Source organism: Rhea americana, unplaced genomic scaffold, assembly GCF_003343005.1.
Source record: "Rhea americana isolate MKP2758 unplaced genomic scaffold, rheAme1 scaffold_405, whole genome shotgun sequence".
NCBI lineage: Eukaryota > Metazoa > Chordata > Aves > Rheiformes > Rheidae > Rhea > Rhea americana.
The window spans coordinates 228,970-251,326 of record NW_028186541.1 but is presented as its reverse complement, the minus strand read 5'-3'; the positions used below and the strand labels follow the sequence as shown (position 1 = coordinate 251,326).

The 22,357-nt window shown below is 38.6% G+C and overlaps 1 protein-coding gene across 1 annotated transcript in view; it reads left to right on the top strand.

The window, feature by feature from the left end:
• HECTD4 (HECT domain E3 ubiquitin protein ligase 4) overlaps positions 1-22,357 on the top strand; it is a 75,500-nt gene that overhangs the window by 47,492 nt on the left and 5,651 nt on the right. Inside the window, exons 45-70 of the mRNA XM_085314483.1 lie at positions 49-210; positions 346-494; positions 769-848; positions 970-1,133; positions 1,669-1,906; positions 2,355-2,491; positions 2,661-2,787; positions 3,540-3,677; positions 3,994-4,130; positions 4,289-4,449; positions 5,564-5,745; positions 7,189-7,394; positions 7,730-7,860; positions 8,086-8,291; positions 9,233-9,412; positions 9,696-10,999; positions 12,658-12,865; positions 13,678-13,901; positions 13,983-14,134; positions 14,394-14,500; positions 15,475-15,598; positions 16,424-16,614; positions 17,761-17,907; positions 19,123-19,242; positions 19,381-19,536; positions 21,462-21,565. Of these exons, the coding sequence (XP_085170609.1) occupies positions 49-210; positions 346-494; positions 769-848; positions 970-1,133; positions 1,669-1,906; positions 2,355-2,491; positions 2,661-2,787; positions 3,540-3,677; positions 3,994-4,130; positions 4,289-4,449; positions 5,564-5,745; positions 7,189-7,394; positions 7,730-7,860; positions 8,086-8,291; positions 9,233-9,412; positions 9,696-10,999; positions 12,658-12,865; positions 13,678-13,901; positions 13,983-14,134; positions 14,394-14,500; positions 15,475-15,598; positions 16,424-16,614; positions 17,761-17,907; positions 19,123-19,242; positions 19,381-19,536; positions 21,462-21,565 (5,235 nt within the window). The remainder of the gene's footprint in view (positions 1-48; positions 211-345; positions 495-768; positions 849-969; positions 1,134-1,668; positions 1,907-2,354; positions 2,492-2,660; positions 2,788-3,539; positions 3,678-3,993; positions 4,131-4,288; positions 4,450-5,563; positions 5,746-7,188; positions 7,395-7,729; positions 7,861-8,085; positions 8,292-9,232; positions 9,413-9,695; positions 11,000-12,657; positions 12,866-13,677; positions 13,902-13,982; positions 14,135-14,393; positions 14,501-15,474; positions 15,599-16,423; positions 16,615-17,760; positions 17,908-19,122; positions 19,243-19,380; positions 19,537-21,461; positions 21,566-22,357) is intronic.

Genomic DNA, 22,357 nt, shown 5'->3' with positions numbered 1-22,357 from the left:
GTAGATAACTTCAACTGTAATGGTAAAATGCTCTGTTCCTGTTTACAGCCCAAAGAAATCACTTGGAGTCCATCAAGAGTGTTTCCCCCTGTGCGGGCATGCATGTTTTCATCTCATCTCACAGCTGTGACGTTTTTGGCTGATCCTAGTGCAGGTGGAGGACTTCCTCGCGGCACGTTTATCTATGCTACTTCGCCAGTTCCAGTGCAGGTAAGAACTCACAACAGTACAATTTGTGTCATTTAATATTGAATAGTGCTTGAACAGAAAGGATGAAAACTTTTTGCCTGATCTATACTTTGTGAATGATTCATTACTATTTTTTATTTCRACTGTTATTTTTAGGCACCATCATTTTACTGGGAAATTGAAATAGTCTCCTATGGAGATACAGATGATGACACTGGTCCAATAGTTTCATTTGGATTTGCTACAGAAGCAGAAAAACGTGATGGTGCTTGGACAAATCCTGTGGGCACATGTCTTTTTCACAAGTATGTTGGAGACATGCATGTTAAAAATCATGGTCTTGTTCAGTACATTTATATGATCCTTAGGGAGGAATGCTATGAGCACTTTGTGGTAGGCAATGTGTAAACATGTTAAATGAAAGGATAAAATGGTGAACTTGAATATCTCCTTGTTAGAATATGGGGAGTTGAGTTGCTTTTGTCGATATTGTATCTACCCAGGCTTCATGCAGTAGAGTGTTACAATGTTTATTTGTTTCAGTACTGGTTTTAATTTTCTTCTTCTAATACTATTTAGCAATGGGCGAGCAGTGCATTACAATGGTTCCAGCTTGCTTCAGTGGAAGAGTGTTAGACTGGATGTGACTCTGTCTCCTGGTATGTAAGAACATAGCTAATTTGCTTAACTGGAAAATCAGAAAATTTCTTAAATATAAGGAAAATAATGGATGAGAAAACAGATGAATCATGTTCTTTTGGTGATTGTATTCCTCTATAGGGGATGTAGCTGGAATTGGCTGGGAAAGAACAGAAGGAACACCACCGCCTCCAGGGCAGCCAGCTAAAGGCAGAGTTTATTTTACTTACTGTGGGCAGCGACTTGGACCGTATCTAGAAGATGTCTCTGGTGGAATGTGGCCAGTTGTTCACATTCAAAAAAAGGCAAGTTTTAACAAAAATACGTTGTTTGATGTATGTTCTTCCACAAGCATTTAAAATGTTATGTGGAAAGTGTTGAGCTTACTCTACGTACCTATGAACAGTAGATTGATAGYTTTTACCTTTATTTAGTTAGATTGAGCTCTCATTCCCTTCCCAGTGTGCATATACATTTTGTTATCTGGAGCTATTTCTGCCCATCAGGATACTAAAGTGGAGACRAGATTGTATTATTCTGCACCAATAACCCTTATTGCTCTTGGGAAGGAATACTAATAAACATACTTCTGCAAAGTGTACTGGCTAAGTTCTCTGTGTCTTGAAGCTAGAAGCAGGGAAAGTTCGAAGTGTTTGTTTGGCAGCTTAATACTTTTCCTGCTGCATTCAGTTTTGTAGCTAACAGTGCTGGGAAAACCATATGATATGGAGATGTGATCAGCTTATCTTTTTGGCAGAGTTTTAAAATACGAACAAAGAAACTGTGCTTTGTTTTGTTTTGATTCTTTTATCTTAATGYTTTATGTGCATCTTGTTTCAGAACACAAAAGTCCGTGCTAACTTTGGATCTCGCCAGTTTGCCTATGCTGAAGGACAAGCTCACAGGAATGCTGCTGATCTGTGCATTGACCTAGCTGAAGAAATAAGCGCCAACTTTGAAGCATTGCCTTTTGCCATGGCTTCTGATAGTGACAATGATGCTGGCACCAGCATAGCTTCTGATCCTGGGACCCACGGCCCTCCTTGTAGAATTGCTGCTGTTGCCACAGCTCAACAACGTAAAGTGATGATTACTAAGTCTTTTTAAAACTTCTTTCAGGAAAAGAAGTAACCAGTTAATTATAATTTAAGTGTGTTCTGGCTGAAGGTCTTATATACTACCTGTTTAGCTAAAGCGGCACAATAACTGTTGGCAGATACATGTTTGTTTGATTTTTACATAGAGTTATAAAAATGTGTGGTTTTGTTCATCCTTCATATGGATATGCAGRTTGTTCTCAGGTAATGTAACTATAATGAGAAGTTGTCTTATTAGGACTTTGAATATAATTAGATGCTATAACTGACTGAATCAACCAATTGACTACAATATGTCAAAATGCATTACATTTTAACAAACTGATTGGAGACCATGGAATGCAGTATGTCTCAAGAACCTCACTGAGTATTTTTACTGACTACTTCTACAATGTTATGATATCATTATTTCTGTATTTTTGTTTTCAGAATATGACAGTGATGCATCTTGCCACTATAAAATGGAACTCAGCTATGAGAACTTCATCACATCAGGCCCTGATCCTCATCCCCCTCCTATTGCAGATGATGAAAGTGACGATGATGACGACGACGATATTCCCCGGGTGAGTAGCAGGACAGCTTCTCCCTGCAATGATTTGTTTAAATACGCATCTTGTAGTTGACATTTTTAAGTTTTGATACAGAGCAATTTCCCCTGCTTTCTTGAAAAAAGTACAGTTGCCATTAACTTTTGTTTTCTCTTGGTATTCTAAATACCTTTTGCCTTTGTAGGAGGATCACTATGCCCTGTTGGTTAAAGCCTGGGAAACTAAAGTCTTCCCTACAATTAGAAGAAGATTCCGTAATGAGGCTGAGAGGAAGTCTGGRTTGGATCAGATTAAAGGAGCTTTACAATTAGGTATGGCTGTCTTTATTTCTGTGCACATTGTTTTCTATGATGTGCGGTAAGTGTGGTGATAACATCTGCATTTCTTATGCCATACAATATTCAGGACTGGAAAATGGAAGATGATTTCATTTGATATTGTTGTGGAAAGAAAGTACTCTGACTACTCTGATATTGTCGTGTGGCTGACAAGACAACTTGTTTGGAGGAGAGTCGGTGTAATGTAACAGAGTAAAAATTCTGAGCTCTAATGAAAAACAACTTTCTGTCAGGAAACCTCCATTCCCTATCAGCCTGGCTGAGAGAATATTTAAGTAATTAGATCTCTCACCTGCCTGTGATGCTATGAGAATAAGAATTCTTAATACTTCAAGAGAATTTATTTCCAGTATGAGGGAAAATATAACTCTACTTATAGTTCTTGTTCTTTTAGCATTTTTAGGTGTGTTAAAGTTCTGGTACAAAGGTCAGTCATTAGAGCAGTAAATTGAAGATCAGGCATAGTAAGCCTCTTCTGCTATGGGAAGATGAGGTCCTTTTGTTTTCTGAGGAAAGTTAACTTTAGAAATATACTTGAAAAGTCAGATAACCTTTTATAAGTATTGCTAGAGTCTGCCAACCACTATCACTTTGAAATGAGTAAAGTTTGCAAAATGTGATATATGATGATCAGTTTAGAATCTGATGCAGAAAATACACTAGAGGTGCGTAGCTATTGCAAAATCAAGGTTTCAGTTTAACCAAAAGCCTGTTCTGTCTACCAGGAATGGTTGATATAGCTCGACAAACTGTAGAATTYCTCTACGAGGAAAATGGTGGCATCCCAAGAGACCTCTACCTTCCTACCATTGAGGATATCAAAGATGAAGCAAATAAATTTACAATTGATAAAGTACGAAAAGGTAAGCTCATTTTCATCTTTCTTTTCCAGAAATAAGTTTTATTTCTGCATGTGCAGACAATATCATATGGTAAAAACACAGATCTTGAACATGGAATGGAACTGGAAGCATAAACTGTTTGTTTGTCAGAGTGCTTTGCTTTTTTAAATAAATGTGCTGTGTATGAAGTTACCTTGTTCCCACTACCCCTTTTAATGTGCCTTGTTAATGCAGGTGGACTGTGTTCATCTTAAGCAAAATAAGAGCTAGAGAGCTCTGCTTTGAGATCCACTATATAAACTGTTAATTTGAGAAAGTGTTGTTCCTTTCTCTTCAGGTCTCACGGTGGTGACTCGCTCTCCTGACAGCAATAACGTTGCCAGTAATGCGGTTGGAACAGCTTTACCGAAGTTTGCTATTCGTGGGATGCTGAAGACATTTGGTCTTCATGGCGTAGTTCTGGATGTTGATTCAGTAAGTAAAGCTACATTTGGAGGGCTTTTAATGCATCAACATCACATGTCTGTGAACATTTGTGATAAAGTGTACTAGATTGCTTAGAACGCTAATTTTGAGCTCTTAAAAAGAAAAAAAAATACCATGTTTGACAGTGCTCTTTTGTATTATTCTAGGTAAATGAATTGGTACAAGTAGAGACTTACCTCAGAAGTGAAGGAGTTTTGGTAAGATACTGGTATCCTATTGACATGTTAGAAAGGCCACCTGCTGGTTATAGGAGGACTGCAACTAATGGTTTGGTTACCCTGGATAATACAAATATCCAAATTCACAGGTAAAAAAGAAATAAAGTTAGAGTATGTAAAAGACATTTTTGTTATTACATGACTCAATCAATAGTATTTCATGTAGTGAAATTATCTATTACAACCTTATTCTGAGCAGAAGTAAACTTCTGAATCTTATTGCAGTTGTTAGATATAAACCAACAAAGATTAATTAAATCTTAATGTTTTAATGAGTAGTGTTTATTTTTATAACACAGGAACTTGGTTATGGTGGTCTTGTTGAAAGGGTGAAATGATCTGTCTGTATAAATACTAAACTACTTAAACTTTCACAAAGTTAGGTTACTTGTATAGTGCATTCAGTATTTAGCGGTACTCATAACATCTGCTTTTTTTATCTGTGGATTCTGTCTTGCTTGATTTTAGAAATGTGAATGTCACTGTTAAATAAAGGACTAATTGCACCTCGTAAGGCTTTATTTCTCACTTGTAGGACTGAGGTTTTAATGCAAAAGTTGCCATTAGTAGGAATCCTGCTATTTTATTTTTGCATGCTGATTTGTATAAAAATGGGATTTTGTCCTCTCAAAAATGAAAATAGATTTTATTTTCATGGCTTTTTTTCCTCTGTGAGTTTAAAGACTTGAAACTGTACAACCTGAGCAGTCTCCTTGGACTTAAATTTGCAGGAAGACTGTGCCAATGTATGAGAAGTAATAGAAGACCACAGGGGTGTGTTTTGTTTTGTTTTAAGTCGGAGCCATAGTTACTTAGTCATGTGAGAGACTTCATGAACAAAAATACTAAGAGGTATCTGCCTGGGAGCCTAGTTTTCTTGTACTGGTAATCAGCTGCTATCTAAAGGCTCAAGAGGTCTCAACTGACTCTGTGGAGATTTGGCTTCTAATTCAAACACCTTAATTTCATGCCAGAATTGGATAGGTTGAGAGCTATCTTAAGCAAATAAGAAATATCTGGATCTATCTGAACCATTTTAGTAAGAATAAATTAACAGTGTGTGTGTGTGTGTGTGTGTGTGTGTGTGTGTGTGTGTGTGTGTGTGTGTGTTGTATTTGGATTCACATGCAGGTTGCTGGGTATGACTTATATTTTAAGTGTGTTGARACAATTTTATTTATTTATTTATTTGTTTATTCCTAGAGAGCTCTTGCGAAGTGAAGCTGCACTGGCCAAACTGTACTGCCGCATGGCTCTCCTTAATATTTTTGCCCCCAAATCTCCACACATGTTTACTCGTCTGTTTCATATTCCTGCCATTCGTGATATCACTCTGGAGCACTTGCAGTTGCTGTCCAACCAACTTCTTGCGCCACCTCTTCCTGGTAAACACTAATTTTTATCATAGCTGCTTTTGGTACAATAATTTTCTGGGGGCGAAAAAACTAATGAGTTTGGCACTTCCTGTTTGATTAAATAGTTAAAAATGTTGGCACTTGAAAAATCTACTCAATGAACTTCTGACAGAATTACTGTAGTGATAGGGGACTAAACTTAGATTCTTGCTAATGATCTAATTAAAACTAAGAGTTTAGAGACCCTCCCAAGATTCCACTCAGTGTGCTTGTGTTCTTCTGTCATTGGTCAACTTCTGTTTATTAAAAAAAAAAAAAAAATTATCCAGATGGGATACGTGTAAGGAATTGAGAATGTTTTATAGTTTGAATCCAGGGTACTAATACTAGATGCTGGGTCTCACAGTTTTCAAAATTCAACTCTTCTTCRTTTTACAAAATGATTTGTCCTTTTCCTACTGGAATCACAGATCTGATTAGAGAATGTATGTGCTGAATCATGGATCTTTGGCTATTTCAAGTGAGTGTTTAAAAAGAAAATTATCGTGACAAAGCTATTCTGCATGCAGAGAGATGTGTGTTGGCTGGGGCCTAAAAAGGAAGTAGAAAACATTGTATATAGGCTGTTAATAATTGAAAGTCCTTATTTACCGTTGGAAAGAGTTCTGTTCCCCTCTCCAATTACTTTGGAACTTGGCTACATCTAACAGACGCTGCATTGTATAAAATCCTCTTGCAGGGTACAGCACTACTTTGCATGGCTTTCAGAATACTTTTCCAAGCCTCTTTTTTCTCCTTTAGTTTAATATATGTGTCTAATCCAAGTCCTGCTGATACAGTTTTCAAAGTGGGATTTTGGTGAATGTCCACACTTAGCTTTGATTAGTGCCTTTGTACAATGCACTTTTTCTATGACTTCTACTGTTAAGGCCAGAAAGGGAGCTGTCTGAGACACAGGGAGCTTGGGATCTACTTAGGGCCACTGGAAAACTGTCATGTTTRTATATGGGGAAAGCTTGAGGACAGATAAAGCTGCTTCTATCTCATCTAGGATCTCATGTGAGTGGAAAAGAGAGTGCCTCTGGTTCCTCATCCTTGTATTTACAAAATAAATGAGGATATGTCTGCCTTCATATGTGTGACAAAGCGAGGCAGCCATGAACCTTTACAGCTCATGCATGTCTGGCAGGACTCCCTAAGGGTTGGTTTAAAGCAGATGAAGAGTACAGCTGGGATTTAGAGGGCCATCCCATGTGAAACCATCAATGTTTGGGGTGCAGATTTGACTTTGGGAGGGTACTTCGTATTGCTGAACTCTGGGAGGGGGGATTGCACTTGCTTAGGAGTGAATGTATAGGCTTGTAACCTTACAAGTGTTGTTTTAAAACATCTCTCTCTACTGTCTATTTCACTAGCTAGGTAAAGATTTTGAAGTAATTTCCGAATTTGTCATTACCTTGCATGTTGTTACAGATGGAACAATCAGTTCAAGTTCTATTCTTCTGGCCCAGTCCCTGCAGCACTGCATCCATTCCCAGAACTGTGCTGCCACAGATCTTTTCTACCAGGGCAATTCCCAAGCCATCAGAGAGTGGCTTACTGTTGCCATTACTAGGACACTGCATCAAGGAGAGGAAAGTCTGTTAGATCTCACTAAACAAATATGCTCCTTTCTGCAGGTAAGATATTTATTAATGGTTCATGGTTATTACTGTTTTTAAGGTCCGTCTTCTTTCTAAGGAGCCTTTGCTTCATATATTGTTGTGGCTTCCAAAATACTGTCTTTCACGCTGAATTGTTTCCCTGAATGGATTGCGTTGCTCCTCAGATCGTATTGGGCACACTGAAAACATACGTAGTAGAAATATCCTGGACCATATTGAAATCAAGTGGCCTCAAACTATATAATTGTTTGCAATGCTATATTTTATTGGTAAAAGAAGGGATCTGAGTGTATGGGGGTGGGGGATTGCTGCTGCTTGGAGGCTTTCCTTATGAAACTTTTACTTTATAGACTGCACCAGAACAGTTTCCTGCTGAAGAATTCCCAATTTCAGAATCCAAAGTCAATATGGATGTTAATTTTCCTGGGGCTGCGTTTGTAATTGTGTCCTGTAAGGAAAGTCAATCTGGATTCCGCAAAGAGTAAGTAATTGAGGGTCTGACAGTGGCAAAGATGACACACGTGCTGCCTAGACTGCTGAGCCTCTGTGGACCCTGTGTATGTAGTACTTGTTTTTCAGATTTTTCTCTTCTCAGAGGCTTATTTTCTAGATGGAGGGATGAATACTGCAGTGTCTAAACTGCGTCTTACTGTGTTTAGGTCAGGATTTCTAATAGTTAATCACATTCTTTTTACTGTTTTTCTAGTTCATCCCTGTATAAAGCTCCTTGGGCTCGAGTGCTTGTCTACGGACTTGGGCATAAAGTTAAGAGGAATGGCCAATTAAACCTAATTGAAGCGGTGTGTTATCCTCGAGATGCCTCTCCAACAAACACAGGCCTAACCCCTCCCCCAACAACCAACCAGTACCCTTCAGTGATCACCCCCACAGACAAAGTCCACATCAAACTAGGTAAAAAAAAAAATAAAAATAAAAAAAAATAACTGTGCTCTCAAAAGTGAGGCAAGAAATATCATTGTTTCTGTAGGAGCTTCCTATATTGTCCCCAGTCCTGCCTTCTCTTGTGAGAGCATTTTTGAACAAAGTATTAGGAAATGTGTCCTAGCAGAAATATAGCATTGCTCTTAACCAAACGGATAAGTCTTTTATAAAGCCAGAAGCCATCTGACTAATTTTGTTAGATCTTTTAAGTCTGTTAGGTCTGCATTTTCTCTGATGATCTGTCATCCATGAGCTGCACAAAGTAGTGTTTGAACATGGCAGAAATATTTACCAAATTGGTGCTACTCCTTGATTGAGATGCTGTATTTCAGATGGAGATTAAATTTAATTTTTTGCTTGTGATTATAAGGTCCTTTAACATGTAGAGCTCCTATAGGTAGTATAGGAATATATAGGTCATCCCAGCTTCTCAAGCAGAAGTAATTGTTAATTTTTTTCTTCATTTCCAGCCTAAGGGAGAAACAGTGTGCTTTATTTAGAGCAGTGTAGGTGACAGAGCTGCAGTCTTAAAACTTTCCACTCAAGGTTCTTAAGTTTTTTTTTTTGTTGTTGTTTATTTTTTATTTTTTAACAGTATGTCTTATTTTCTTGAGTATGGATCACAAAACCATTTCCTTGTAGTACGGTGCATGTGAAAGGCTTATGCTTCTAGATAAGTACAGGCTAAAAATAGTTTTATTCGATGTCATGTAAACAAAATATTATTTGTACATTTATAGATTATATCAAGATACAATTACGTATAAACTTTTCTGTTTATTAGCTGTTTAATAGAGAAACTTCTCATCTAGCCTAAAGTTAGCCTTAAAAAAACCCTAAGATTTGATACTACTTTTACTTTTTGTGGTGTCTAGAATCATGATGAGTATTTGCTTTGGCCTTTTGTTTAGGAGTATCTCCTCCTCCTGGAGCTGTGCTGGTCTTGCATTCTCTTCCCCTTGAATTCCCTCTGGCAATGGCATTCACAGAACAGTTACTAACTTGGAAATTGGATGATGGAGATGGAAAATCAGAAGATGAACTGGATACTATTCCTGCTTCAGTTCTCTTGCAAGTAGTGGAGTTTTTAGGTGAGGATACAATATTTATTTAATGATGAGCAGCAATAATATGCTGGTTCAGATGGAGGATTTAAGAAAAAAGAAAAATGACAGTAGCTACATATTTCTGAGCTTTTCTTTAATAATGAAATTTTCTTCAAATTCCAAAAAAATGTTGTTGTGCACTTCTTGGATTGCCTTCCTCTTTTTCTTGTTGTTGATTAAACAGTCACTGATTACTGTTGCAACTCATGTAATAAAGCTACTGACAGTGAAACAATGCTGACACCCATGTCTTTCCTTTCACACACAGGAAACTTTCTCTGGACAACTGACATGGCAGCATGTGTGAAGGAGTTGATATTTCATCTCTTGGCTGAGTTGCTTCGCAAAATTCACAGTTTGGAGCAGAAAAAGAATCCAGCAGGATTGTCCTCTTCTATTGCCCTTCAGCTAAATCCTTGTCTAGCCATGCTTATGGCACTTCAGTCAGAACTTCACAAGTTGTATGATGAAGAAACACAAAACTGGGTGTCTGGAAATGCCTGTGGTAGTTCTGGTGTTGGAGTGGCTGACCAAGGAAGATTTTCAACATACTTTCACGCTCTAATGGAAGTCTGCCTTGCTGTAGCAGAAGTTACTTTACCTATCAATATGAGTGTAACAGCTAATGTGATGTCTTCAACAAGTGCCCCAAATCTTAGTGATTCATCCTCCTCATCTTCATCTTCTCCAGGGCAGACGCCACAGAGCCCAAGCTTGCTGTCAAAGAGGAAAAAAGTCAAAATGAAGCGGGAAAAGACATCATCTTCAGGCAAACGGTCTTCGTCCAGAGCAGCTGAAACGGACGCTGCAATTCTCAGTATAGGAGGAAGCAAACCTGAGGATATGTTATGGTTTCACAGAGCACTGACTCTACTTATAATTCTCAGACACCTAACTAAAAAGGATCCACAAGGGTTGGGTGTAACAAATGATGCTGTAGCAGATGCATGTCAAGCACTAGTTGGTCCCACAGCTCATAGCCGCTTGCTTGTGATTTCTGGAATACCAACTCATTTAGAAGAGAATACTGTCAGAAGCGCAATCAGAAAGGCATGTAATGCACATGGTGGAGTCTTCAAAGATGAAATCTACATCCCTTTGCAGGAAGAGGATCCTAAAAAAATCAAGGATAAAGCAGAAGGAGGAGAATGTAGAACTGAACTGGAAAAACCAATTGTATCAAGTAGTGCAGACAGTTTGGATATTAGCAGTTCTAGCAGTGTCACCCCTGCTATGAGTGTTAGTGCTTCAGCATCTACAAGTCAGGCGTCCCTCTGCAGTTCGCAGGGTATATCTCGGACTGTTAGTGATATCTCAGTTGACCAGTTTCAAGCTGGACTAGAACTGGCCATTCCACCAGGATTGCTAGAACCACATGTTGTTTCCAGCCAGGAGAGTTTAGATCTTTCACACTGCAGCACTGGAAGCCTTGGCAGCCTTGGCAGTCTCGGGGAACCACTTGACAATGTAGAGACAGCATCTGTATCTGATGTTGGATCAATGTACACAGTCACATCTCTGGACAACCAGCCACTTTTGTCACGGCCAATCAAGGGTTTTGCAGTAGTGGAGGTAATAGCCTTCAATCAGGAGGGGATTCCTTTCTAGTGTATTGTGCCTTTTCTTCTTTTTTATTTTTTTTAAATATGATACTTTGATCTAACTATTAAGGAAAAGGTGTATTTTAAAGTGTATTTGATGTGTTTCCTCCTGCTTGACTGAGACCACAACTTGAATGGCTGAGAGTGGAAGGTACAGTTGGCAAGTGTAGCTTAGCAAAGGTAATGGGTGCAGAATAAACTATGTAAATGTGAGTGGAAGACTGAGGAGACTAGGAGTTCTCGACTTGAAAAGGATCACTGAGAGACAGAGATTTTTATTTTCCATTTACTTTCCCTATAACATTCAGAGTCGTATAAATATTCACTGTTTCTCAAAGGACAGAGGGAGACTAACAATGAAGTTATCAAGTAGCAGGTTTTAAACAAAAGGAAGTATTCTTGCATGCACTGCTTAAGTTGTGGAGCTCATTGCTGCAAGATGTTGCGGAGACAAGAAGAGTATAAATGAATTCAGAAGGGATTAAGTTCATGGAGGATGGGCAAATTGGTAGCTACTAAGTGTAGCAGTCAATGCAGCCTTCTGCTCCAAAAATCTTTAAACCACTAATTTCTGGAGGCTGAGAGAATACRTAGAGGAAAAGATCTACTCATGCCCTACTTCATGTAATTTTCTTCAAAGATTTGCTACAAGTTGCTGCTGAAGATTAATTCTGGGATAGGAGGCCATTTGATTCAACCCATAAGACATTGTTTTATGCTTACGGGCTATATTTTCACATACTAAAGCTTTTACATATTCCTCTGCAATGCTGCTTTAGAAGAGATGATAAATCGTGTTGATATTTGGTTCCAGGTTTATTTTTAAAAGCATTTTAGGTGACTGTCGCTAGTGACAGATCAAATGTCAGGTTCCTGTGCATGGGAGAAAACTCATTTGCATGGTGCAGGTTTATCAGAACCTTACCAAAGCACTCCCATTTCTGCTAGCCTGAGTCTGTAGAGAGATTTCCACATAGTCTGGGCTTGTATCAGTTTCCTTTTTTTGAAGAAAATAACTTAGAAAGTGGTCAGTTGCTATTCTCAAGTCATTAATTGACGTGAAGACAGCAGAGTTGCAATAAAGCATAAAATGTGTACAGAAAGCTGTCAGCATATTCATACTGAAACCTCCTCCAAGTCCGTAGCAGCTCCATTAGTGGTGCATGATAGTTATTCTCAAAATCAAAGGAAATTATTGCTCCTGTTCCTGGCAGTGTAGCTGAGGCTTCAAGGTCTGTTCTAATTTAGATATTTTCTAAATGGAGAATTGAGGCAAGGACAGCACAGTTGCAGATAATGACAGGTTACTGATCTGAAACTTCCAATTTTTTTCTAATCTAGTATTTCTAAGGACAGTCTCCAGACTAAGACATGGAATAATTCATTCAAAGCTGCATGTGATTAACTCACAGGATAGTGGTTGCAGCAACCAGATGTTCTTAGAGAAAATGTATTTTTTAGATTAAACCTGAATTCTGGTATCAAATAATTAATGTAGAAGAATGGTGGAGGAGATGCAGTATTGATTATCTACATGGAGAGAGAAGAAGTGTGAGATGCAAGTTAGTATAAATGGAAATTAATTTGTTTTGTCAGAATTCCTCTTAACCAATTTCCTTTTTTGTACAGATAAGGTCAAGAGCTAAAATAGAGAAAATCCGAGCCAGTTTATTTAACAGTAGTGATCTCATTGGTTTGTCAAGTCTGGATGGTGAAGATGAACTAATGGAAATGTCAACTGAAGAGATTTTAACTGTTTCTACTGTAAATCAGAGTTTATTTGACACACAAGGAAGCCCAGCATTAGAAGACTATTTCAATGATAAGTCAATAAAAGGTATTTTTTTTTATATTGGCAAATATCTCACTTATACCATGTACTTTTTAATATGATATATAGGGGTCAGATTCTCCTCACTAACAAGTGTATATTTAGTATGACTGACTGACTGATAGGTGATGATGAGCCAGGGAGTAATTTCAGAGCAAATTTTCCTCCTGTGGTTGGCAAGCAGATGTTTGCAATATGAACTTTGCTCAGCTGCCCCCACAGCTTTTTGGAAAAAAAAATACCCATTGTAACCATTTACCACTGTTAGACACAACATCTAAAGTAGAGTTTACATACAGTCTCCAAATTTATAACAGCTAATAATTTATATTCTCTACCAAAGTGAAAGCTATATGGATCCTAATTAGTTGGAATGGGTGACAATCTGCATGAGGGGAAAAGGAAAGATAACAACTGAAGGAAGGAACAACTTCCACTACTAGTTATGTTGACAGGTGTTGCTGAATACCTACACGACTTCAATCTTTACACTGGCATCATAACTAAGCAGCTTTTTTTATTACTTCTAGGGTCACTCAAATTGTAATTACAGTGTCTAATTTTAAAAAATGAGGGGAAAAGCATTCAATTCTTTATCACAAATAAGGTAGAAGAATGTCAGAGCTGCTAGAGCTGCTAGTAGAATTTTTCTAAATGATTTTATCTGTCGGGACAAGTGGTATGTGATGTAATATTTTAGCTGAATTGAAACTGTTTTTTCCTGTTTCAAGTTCTAAACAGTTATCATGATATTTTGTACCCTATTGTATTTTTTATTTATTGTATTAATTGTATTTTATATTTACTGTATTTTTTAGGTGAGAAATTGGTCCCAGGTGCTCGGGAGGTCCTCACAGAAATATTTAAAAGCTGCGTTCATTCTGAGCAAATGCTCAGCCTAACTCCAGCAAAACCCATTAAGGTTGCTGATATCTATCTTAGTAAAGAGCAGATAAATTCTCAGACTCCTGGAAACCTTCTTCATGTGTTCTTCACAAATGTTCGCCCTCCAAAGAAAGTGTTAGAGGACCAGCTTACTCAGGTAGTGCTTTGAAAAATGTTTTTTCGATGTTTCTTTGTGTAACTTGAATGCACTGGGTAATCATTCCCTTTCTGTTGGAAGATTTTAAGGAAATATGGTGTGCCCAAACCGAAATTTGACAAGAGCAAATACAACAAGGCAGGCAAAGAACAGCATCCAGTGAAAGTTGTGAGCACAAAGCGCCCAGTAACTAAACCACCAGCAAAGGAAAAGTCTGTGCTCAATAGTGTCAGGTTAGTGTCTGAGCCTCCTGGTAAGCAATTGTGAACCATCTGGTTTCTCTTCAGGGATTTTTTTTTTTCTCCCTCGTCTGTATTTCCACATACTGCTGGGGAGAGGGAAATTTGAAGTAGAGGTCTAAAATAATCTTTACATCTGATGTGACTTGAGGGCCTGAAAATCCTTCAAGCAATGCTTTGTGTTTTGAACACACACTGTATTTACTCATGTAAAAAAAACTTAATTCTAACATAAAAACATTCTGTCCTTCAGCCGAACAGCTTTAAGTGAGAAGAAACCAACGGTAAAGCCAAAATCTCCTGAGAAGAGCAAACCTGAAGAAAAAGACCCCGAAAAGTCTCCCACAAAGAAACAAGAAGGTAGTAATTACATAGAATTTTTCTATAGTAGAATGTTAATACTACTTTTTTGGGGGGGGGGGGGGGGGGGGGGTTGTTGGGGATCGGCCTCCTTAAGTGGTGTTATGGTTGCTTTTTGGGTTGTCTTTGTTTTTAATTAGGCTAACTTACCAGTTGCTTAAATGTTAATAGTAGTGAATGTTGCCAAAATGCTGCTTTTGTTTGTACACATACTTGTGAATCTGGACTCAGTGATGTAGGTGAGGGCAAACCACGCCCAGTAGGTCAATATTCCTTTAGCAGTCATGCAACAATGTATGTAGGTCATGTGAATACATTGGGTAGAGAACTGACTTCCAAAAGTTATGGATTCAAGACTYTTTTTTGTACAGTGAGGAATGGGATATCATGGGGTTGAACTAGGGTTCTTTTTTAAACCATGTTTCTCAACTTGTATAGGGAAATTATCTATTAAATTACAAGAGAAAAATTGGAGAAAAGAAGAGTTTCATATGTTTCATAACTAGTCTATCYCATAGAAGAGACAGCACAGCCATGCAGCGATGAGAGGTGGTTCCAAAATCTTGCTTTGATATTTTCCTCTTCCATCTGCTGGAAGAGACAACATGTGTTAGTTTTAACTCTGCTCTTCGCTACGTGAAGTACCAGGTTAGTTCAGAAGCAGGGAAATTTATTTTGGCATTCAGCCACATATGGATCCTTGATACCTGTTCAGATATATTGTTGAGATATTTCTCAGGGTAGCTGAGGGATCTRTAACAGTGAGGGGAGAAAATAAGTGCCATTTACTCAAGATTGGATTGGTCTTGAGCAGCGCAATGTTTGGGATATATTTGAGAAATGAGCTATGGTGAGGAGGGCAAAGCCTGGAGAAAGCTAGCAGGTAGCATCTCATACACCAGCCATTTTCCTGCGTAATGAGTAGACTTTATAGTAAGTTATTAACTATTTGATGGTTGCATCTCTGCTGTCAGTTCCTGAGGAGAAGTATTTGACACTGGATGGATTTCACAGATTTGTGGTTGACCGATCTAAACAGGATATCCGTAGTGTGTGGAGAGCTATTTTGTCCTGTGGATATGATCTACATTTTGAAAGGTAAGTTTTGGAGATGTTTTTGTGAAAGTTGTAAGAATTGATTGTGCTCAGTTTGAGCAAGTTTGAGCCTAAATTTTCCTATTTTATGAAGCTTTAACCAGTGTGTTAGTAACAGATATACCTCTATCCATGGCTGCAAGGCATGCAGAGAAACTTGTTGAATAGTTTCTTAAAATGTCCCTTAAAAGACATGCTATGCCATCAGAATGGCGTTCCTGACTTTACTGTGCACGGCATAGATAAGGAGATCATAAGCCACACTCTCAGAGCCTGGTTTACACAAAGGTATTTCATCTTGTCCTTGTTAACTTCTAAACTGTATAAATTAGCCTGCTTAAAAACTGTAGATCTATCTGGTGCTCTCTGGCTTAATCCCACATCAGGTTTTTATTCGATTTTCTGCACTGGGTATTTAAGCTGGTACCACTTTTACTGAGTCAATAATGATGGAGAAGAGGGAACTGTTACTTCCTTGTTAATATTGTACAGGAAAAAAGTCCCTTAAATGARTCTTTCTATATCAAGCCACAGCTAGTTGCCACATTCCCCTTCTCTTATATGTAYTTCAGAACTTAGAGAGCTTAATGCAATGAGTAAGTTTGATATGCAGTTCTTTTTTTATTCATATTAAATAAGTGAGGCAAGGTAGGTCATAAATCACTACTTTTTCTCAAAAGAGAACTGTAGTAATGTCTATTCTGAAACAGCTCTGCTTAAGGAATGGGAAAGAGMAGCAGAACAAGCCATCTGGTATTGTGCTTAATATGTTCTTAGTAAGTAACATTGTATTTGCACTTTGACAGTTGTAATGCCTTTACATTTCAGGTGTGCCTGCATTGATGCAAGACATGCTCAAAAAGCATCCCGGAAGTGGATGCTGGAAATGGATGTAGCCCTTGTTCAGTATATTAATCGACTTTGTCGTCACCTTGCAATTACACCAGCACGACTGCATCCCCATGAAGTTTATTTGGATCCAGCTGATGCAGCAGATCCCAGAATTTCCTGTCTGTTGAGTATGTATAGATTATTGTGGTKAGAATTGTTCATACTTTGTGTTCTTGGCTTTTTGGTGTTCTTGTTACTTTGTGTATGGATTTGTTGTGAAAGCCACACCTGCTGGAACTGCAAGCCCTTTAAAGGGAAGATCCTAAGGAAATACAGGCTCCTTGCATCACACACAAGAGATTAGTTGTCGCAGATCTGCTCACTGAGCAGAGACCTACTTCAAGCTTGAAAAGTGACTGAATGAATGCTTGAAAAGTGACTGAATGCTTTAGTGCTTGCAGCAGGACTGTAGTCCTACAGCTCCATTTATTCAGGAACCAAGGTATGGAACCTGCTTCCAAGTGTCAGCATTGATGCTGCCTGTAGTGGAGCTTGAGCAGAGCTTGCTCTTTTTTTTCTCGGACACAAGTAAGAGAAGGAGAAGTGATACAGTGATTTAAAGGTACTAGCGAGAGCATTAGGTTCTCTTGTAGTGTGGTTTTAGTTTTTTGTTTTTTCCCCTCTTTCTACCCTAATGAGTCTTGCATCCTTGTTTGATTGAGGAGAAAGCCTCTATGCAAAGAGCTGGGTAGCAGTCCCGTGTGGGCTGGCTACCATCCAGGTAACTGAGGCATTCTTTTGGAGATGCAGATTGAAGCCTCTGCAGGCTGAGGGGGACACTGAATCCAGGACTCATCTCTCCTTGGCTGTGCGTGGGCACCACAATGCCCTTGGCAGCATTATTAGAAATCCACTGCAACTGTTCTGTTCTCTCTGAGCCATACCTTCTAGATCAGACTGGAGTAGGAAGAAGTCTCGCAAGTTTAGCTTGAAGGGAAAAAGGTTGGATTTGCGTTCTAGAGATAGGCAGACTTTAGTCACTGAAGTCCTGCTCTAAGCACTGTGTTCCTTTGCGTGTTGCTCAGGATAAATGCAAATTCAGTGCTGATGAAAGGTCCTGGACTCGGACATCTGGAGACTAGAGCCCACCAAAGGCAAATCATGGGTGATAGCTGTACAGGCATCTTCAGCCCCCTGCTATGGAGGGGTCCTGAGGGGCTGCTTCAGGAGGAATTTGGTCTCTAGGACTCCTGGACTGAGCTCCCTGGGAGGATGGGCTTACAGTATGTAGGGAATATCTTCATCTCTCAGGCTGATTTTTTTTTCCACCTCAGATGTTCCTGTTGAAAGCCTACGCTTACGGTTTGCACTACTTCAGTCTCTAAATACCACATTAGAGACGTTCTTCTTACCGCTGGTGGAGCTTCGGCAGACTGAGATGTACACCAACAGCATTGCTGCATTGCTGCAGGAAGCCAAAGGTCAGTTTTCCAGGAGCATGCAAGCCCTGTGGTTGTTGCCCAGAAGGTTCCAGTATATGCTGCACTGACTTCAGAGTGTTTTGGAGACAACGTTAATGCATGTACCTCTGTGACAGAAATGAGAACATGGTGGGAGAGGGAAAGCAGGGCAGCAGATGGTTTCACTGTGCTAGCAGAGGCTTGTCTGCTTCACTGACAGGCAGCACATGATTTGTCTGAGATGACAGCTGATTTCTGATGACAGATTTCCCCTTTGGTGTGTTTGTATAAAAATGAAAAAAGCAGAAAGCGAGGAATTACCATTACAAGGAGCTACTGGAAACTGTGCACCTTTCTTGACCCTGGAGGAATGGAACTTGGTCCATTTTTTCTGTCTATAAGACGACCTTCAAATATGGCTTGATCTTCTCTGGGATATCCATATGCTACAGCAGTCTCAATAATTAACTAAAATTCTTCATTGGTCAGCAAGCAGTAGATCAGTTGAGAGTCCCAGGACATGTTGACAAGCTAGCTGTCATTGAAGTGGTAGTGGTGGAATCRGAGATCAAGAAAATACTTACCATGCATTAGAGTTCAAAATAGTTGTTAAAAGCCTTCATTAGACTGTTCCAACAAACAAAAATAAGATTAAGTCATAACATTTCCCAAGCTAGTTTTAATCTGAAGAAAGAAAAAATACAGAATTCCAAGGGTGTCAGTGTGTAATAGTAAGCTTTTTGTTTTGGCCCAGGTAGAGAAAAAAACTTTCAAACTCAGCATGTGGATGTGTGGAGCATTCAAAGGTTTTGTCTTTATGGAGAGTCAAAATTTTATAACGTAATGCGACAACCCTATTATTTATCATCTTTTCTTGCTTCTAGCATCACTGTCAAAACATCTCAGATTTTTGAAGGATATTTGGCAAGGTATTTCTGACTTGCAGAGTTTGTAGTGGAGCTGCTAGGAAATATTTTTATAACATGAGAATTGTGTTTATCAACATTCTAATTCGGTGCACTTTTTCTAAGTGAAAATTAATAGCAAATATGTTTTCCTCTCCCCCCCCCCCAAAAAAAAAAAAAAAAAAGATGATTTGGTTTGGCCATCTCTTTAGCTACCTAATGAAGATGAAATTATTACCCAACTGTTGTCCATTAAAGAATTTCAGAAAATAAGATTGTAGAAGGTCTCCTTTTAGATTAACTGTACTCAAATATGTGTTTGTTTATTTAGGTTTAATCTTCTATGACACAAAAGTAACTGTAATGAACAGAGTGCTGAATGCTACTGTCCAGAGGACTGCAGATCATGCAGCCCCAGAAATCACCCTGGATCCTCTGGAAATAGTTGGAGGTACGGAAAACACTTCTCTCTCAAATTCATTTTGATTTGTTGTAAGACATGTCAAATCAGTCTTAAACTCAGACGATTATAATGCAAAAATACTGGTAAGTGTAGAGTTTTCATTTTRTTAATTTTGTTTTTAAATAGGGGAGATCCGTTCTTCAGAGAATTCCTATTTTTGTCAGGCAGCAAGACAGCTAGCCTGTGTGCCATCCTCTCAGCTCTGTGTTAAACTTGCCAGTGGTGGAGACCCTACTTACGCTTTCAACATCCGTTTCACAGGGGAGGAGGTTCATGGAACAAGTAAGTCTGTATTACTGAGTCACGATCTGGGTGACATCAGATGCAATCTTGAACTTGCTCCAGATGGAATCTAGAATGTAGCTTATGTTAACTTTAAGGAACAGTGTTTTTTGAGACATCAGTAGTGTTGCAGAGGGAAAAGAAGTGAAGCTCCCAAGAGTTAGTTAACCCAGATAGTTTGTTTTTGGCTTTTAGCTAATATAACAGGAAGTATGAGTGTGTAGGCATATAACTTTCTTAATCAGAGCAAATAAATAAAGTAGTAATATGCTGTTTGAAGCATGGGGAGACCATTTAGTAAGGATGTGTTCTCAGGGTGTTTGATGCCTAGACATAGTAACGCCAGACTGTGTTTAAAAACAAGTATTTTTCAGTACTTGCAAGTTAGTAATGAGCTACATAATGCTACTGTGGTATATAATGTTAAAGTGATGTGAGATTGTCTAGCCAATAGAGTAAGATACCTAAATGCTAATATAGGAAACTTTACCAAATGTACTTGTCAAAGAATATGCAAACTTGAGAGATAAAAGGTGGTCATGCGCAAGGAAATCAGTTTTGAAAATTGTCTTCAACTTGACGTCAGAAGTGTGAGCTTCAGCTTGTCCCAGGCAAGCCAAAGTGGTGATAAGTATAATAGGAAACTGCTAGAGGTTTTGCTGCTTTAAAAACTGTCCTTGATTTTAGCAGAAAACATTATTAAAACTGCATCTGCCTCATTTCTTTACAGGATATACTGCATGTCTCCTCAATCATTTTAATAACTCTCATGTGACTGGTTAAAAGAATGAGCTTAATAAAGGAGGACTGCCCTGGCTTCASCTAACTAGTAGAAAGGCAAACTCCTGAGGTTATAACAGTACTGCCTTTCACCAGAAAGTATTAAGCAAGAATTTATTTTATCAAATAATATTATTACGCCTCTTTTTTCTTTTGGTTCTATTTTAGCTTCTGAGATTTTACTTTGTAAAATCTCCTCTATCTGCATGCTGTCCAGCCCCTTTTGGATGTTGACTTGCTTTGGGGGTGCTAGGTCCATCAGATCCTTTGTGGGTAGCATGTGCTGCAGAAAGGGATTTAAATTAAGCAAGAGCCAGGGGTATATTGCTTTACGGATCTGCTGAATAATTGGTAGGGTATCTAGGCAAATATAAAGTATTTGGCAAAGAAGAAAATTAATCAGTGATCTAAATCGATGCAGTCTCCATGTACTGATTGTAATAGGTTCTTACTGGAGATTCATGGGGAGAATAGAGGTAGAGAAGAAAAGCCAAGAATTAACTTCTCAGATTACTTACTAGTGTCATCTATCAAACTGTGTAAAGGAAAATTCTTATAAGTGTGCACAAATTAGTTGAACAAAGGGCTATTTGATGTGTTCCCTCATAGGGAATTCTTTTCTTTTTAAGATCTGTGGTAGTTATTGACCTTTTCTCCAAAGAGAGAAATGTGATGTCCTCAACTCAGACATCTATAATGATTCCTGATATATTGCCTTATTGCTTTTCACTGTAGAAATAGATTGTCTGCGGAGCCACATTGCTATGAAGGCAGCATCATTCATCTTCTAATCGAGTTATGAATTCCACTTGCAGGCCGAATAGAGTAACAAATGTTTATGCTAGTCTTACACATGCAGTGCTTGAACACAAAGCAGCATTTAGCAATTCAGCAGGAGGCAATCAAAGGAATATTTTTGCATATTATTAAACTGTTGAAATGTAGACTTGCACATGAACAGGCCTCTACGGTTGTCATCTTCCACACCTTTGCTTAGCCATGTGTTTGAGCAGTCATAGAGTTAGCGTGTGTAATGTAAGGCTTGAACCGTGACTTTGAGGAGAACAGCAAACTCTGGATTAAAAGGTAGTTGCAACTAAGCCTAAGAGGGCATTTTATTATTTTTTTTCCCCTCTCTTTTTCAGGTGGATCATTCCGTCACTTCCTTTGGCAAGTGTGTAAAGAGTTGCAGAGCTCCTTGCTCTCCCTTCTGCTGCTGTGCCCAAGCTCTGCAGTCAATAAGAATAAGGTGTGATATCTCAGTACAAAAACTGAAATTGCCTTCCTCTCATTGAATACATTTCTGAACAGGAGTAGAACACATTCAGTTAATATGGAATGAAATTCCAGATCAACAGCCCATGTTAACACGTCTAGCCAGACAGATCTCGCATGCTGGATACATCTGGAAATGATTGTTAATAAATCCCCTGTTGCACTTCAAATGGCACTAAATTTACTTGAAGAAGCAGCTAAGTCTTRATTCTACTCTGTTTTGCAGTATTGACCCCCTGGTCAAAGCTTACTTGCAATATATCTGTTCAGCTGTGTGATTTTAAGATTGTCCATCCCAAATAAGCAAAGTCATGTTCTGCTGGTGTTATTCCATGAATGTCTCCATCAGTCAGTTGTTTATTTCCCTCAGCTTAAGGCCAACTGCACACCAAATCTGGCTTTATTTGTACAGACTATTTCAGAAACATCCAACAACTAAAAGACTTAGATATCAGAGTAGTAACACAAATACACAAAAAACTTGTGAAACGCTGGTCAACAGAGGTTGTAAAGGCAGGGTTTTCTCAAGGAAGCAGACTTTATGGTATTGCTTTTGATCTTTAAGTGATAAGATAACGTAATAATGTATCACCGTGGAATATATACAGACTCMATGCTTCAATTCAGTAAATCCTTTAGTAGCAAGCTCAGCAGTATTCAGCTTGTTCAAATCAGTGCTTTCACAGCCACATTACTTTGGGATTCATGCCTGTAGGGTATGCATCAATTGCTAAATACTGTTTTGTGTGTGTGTTTTTTGTTTTTT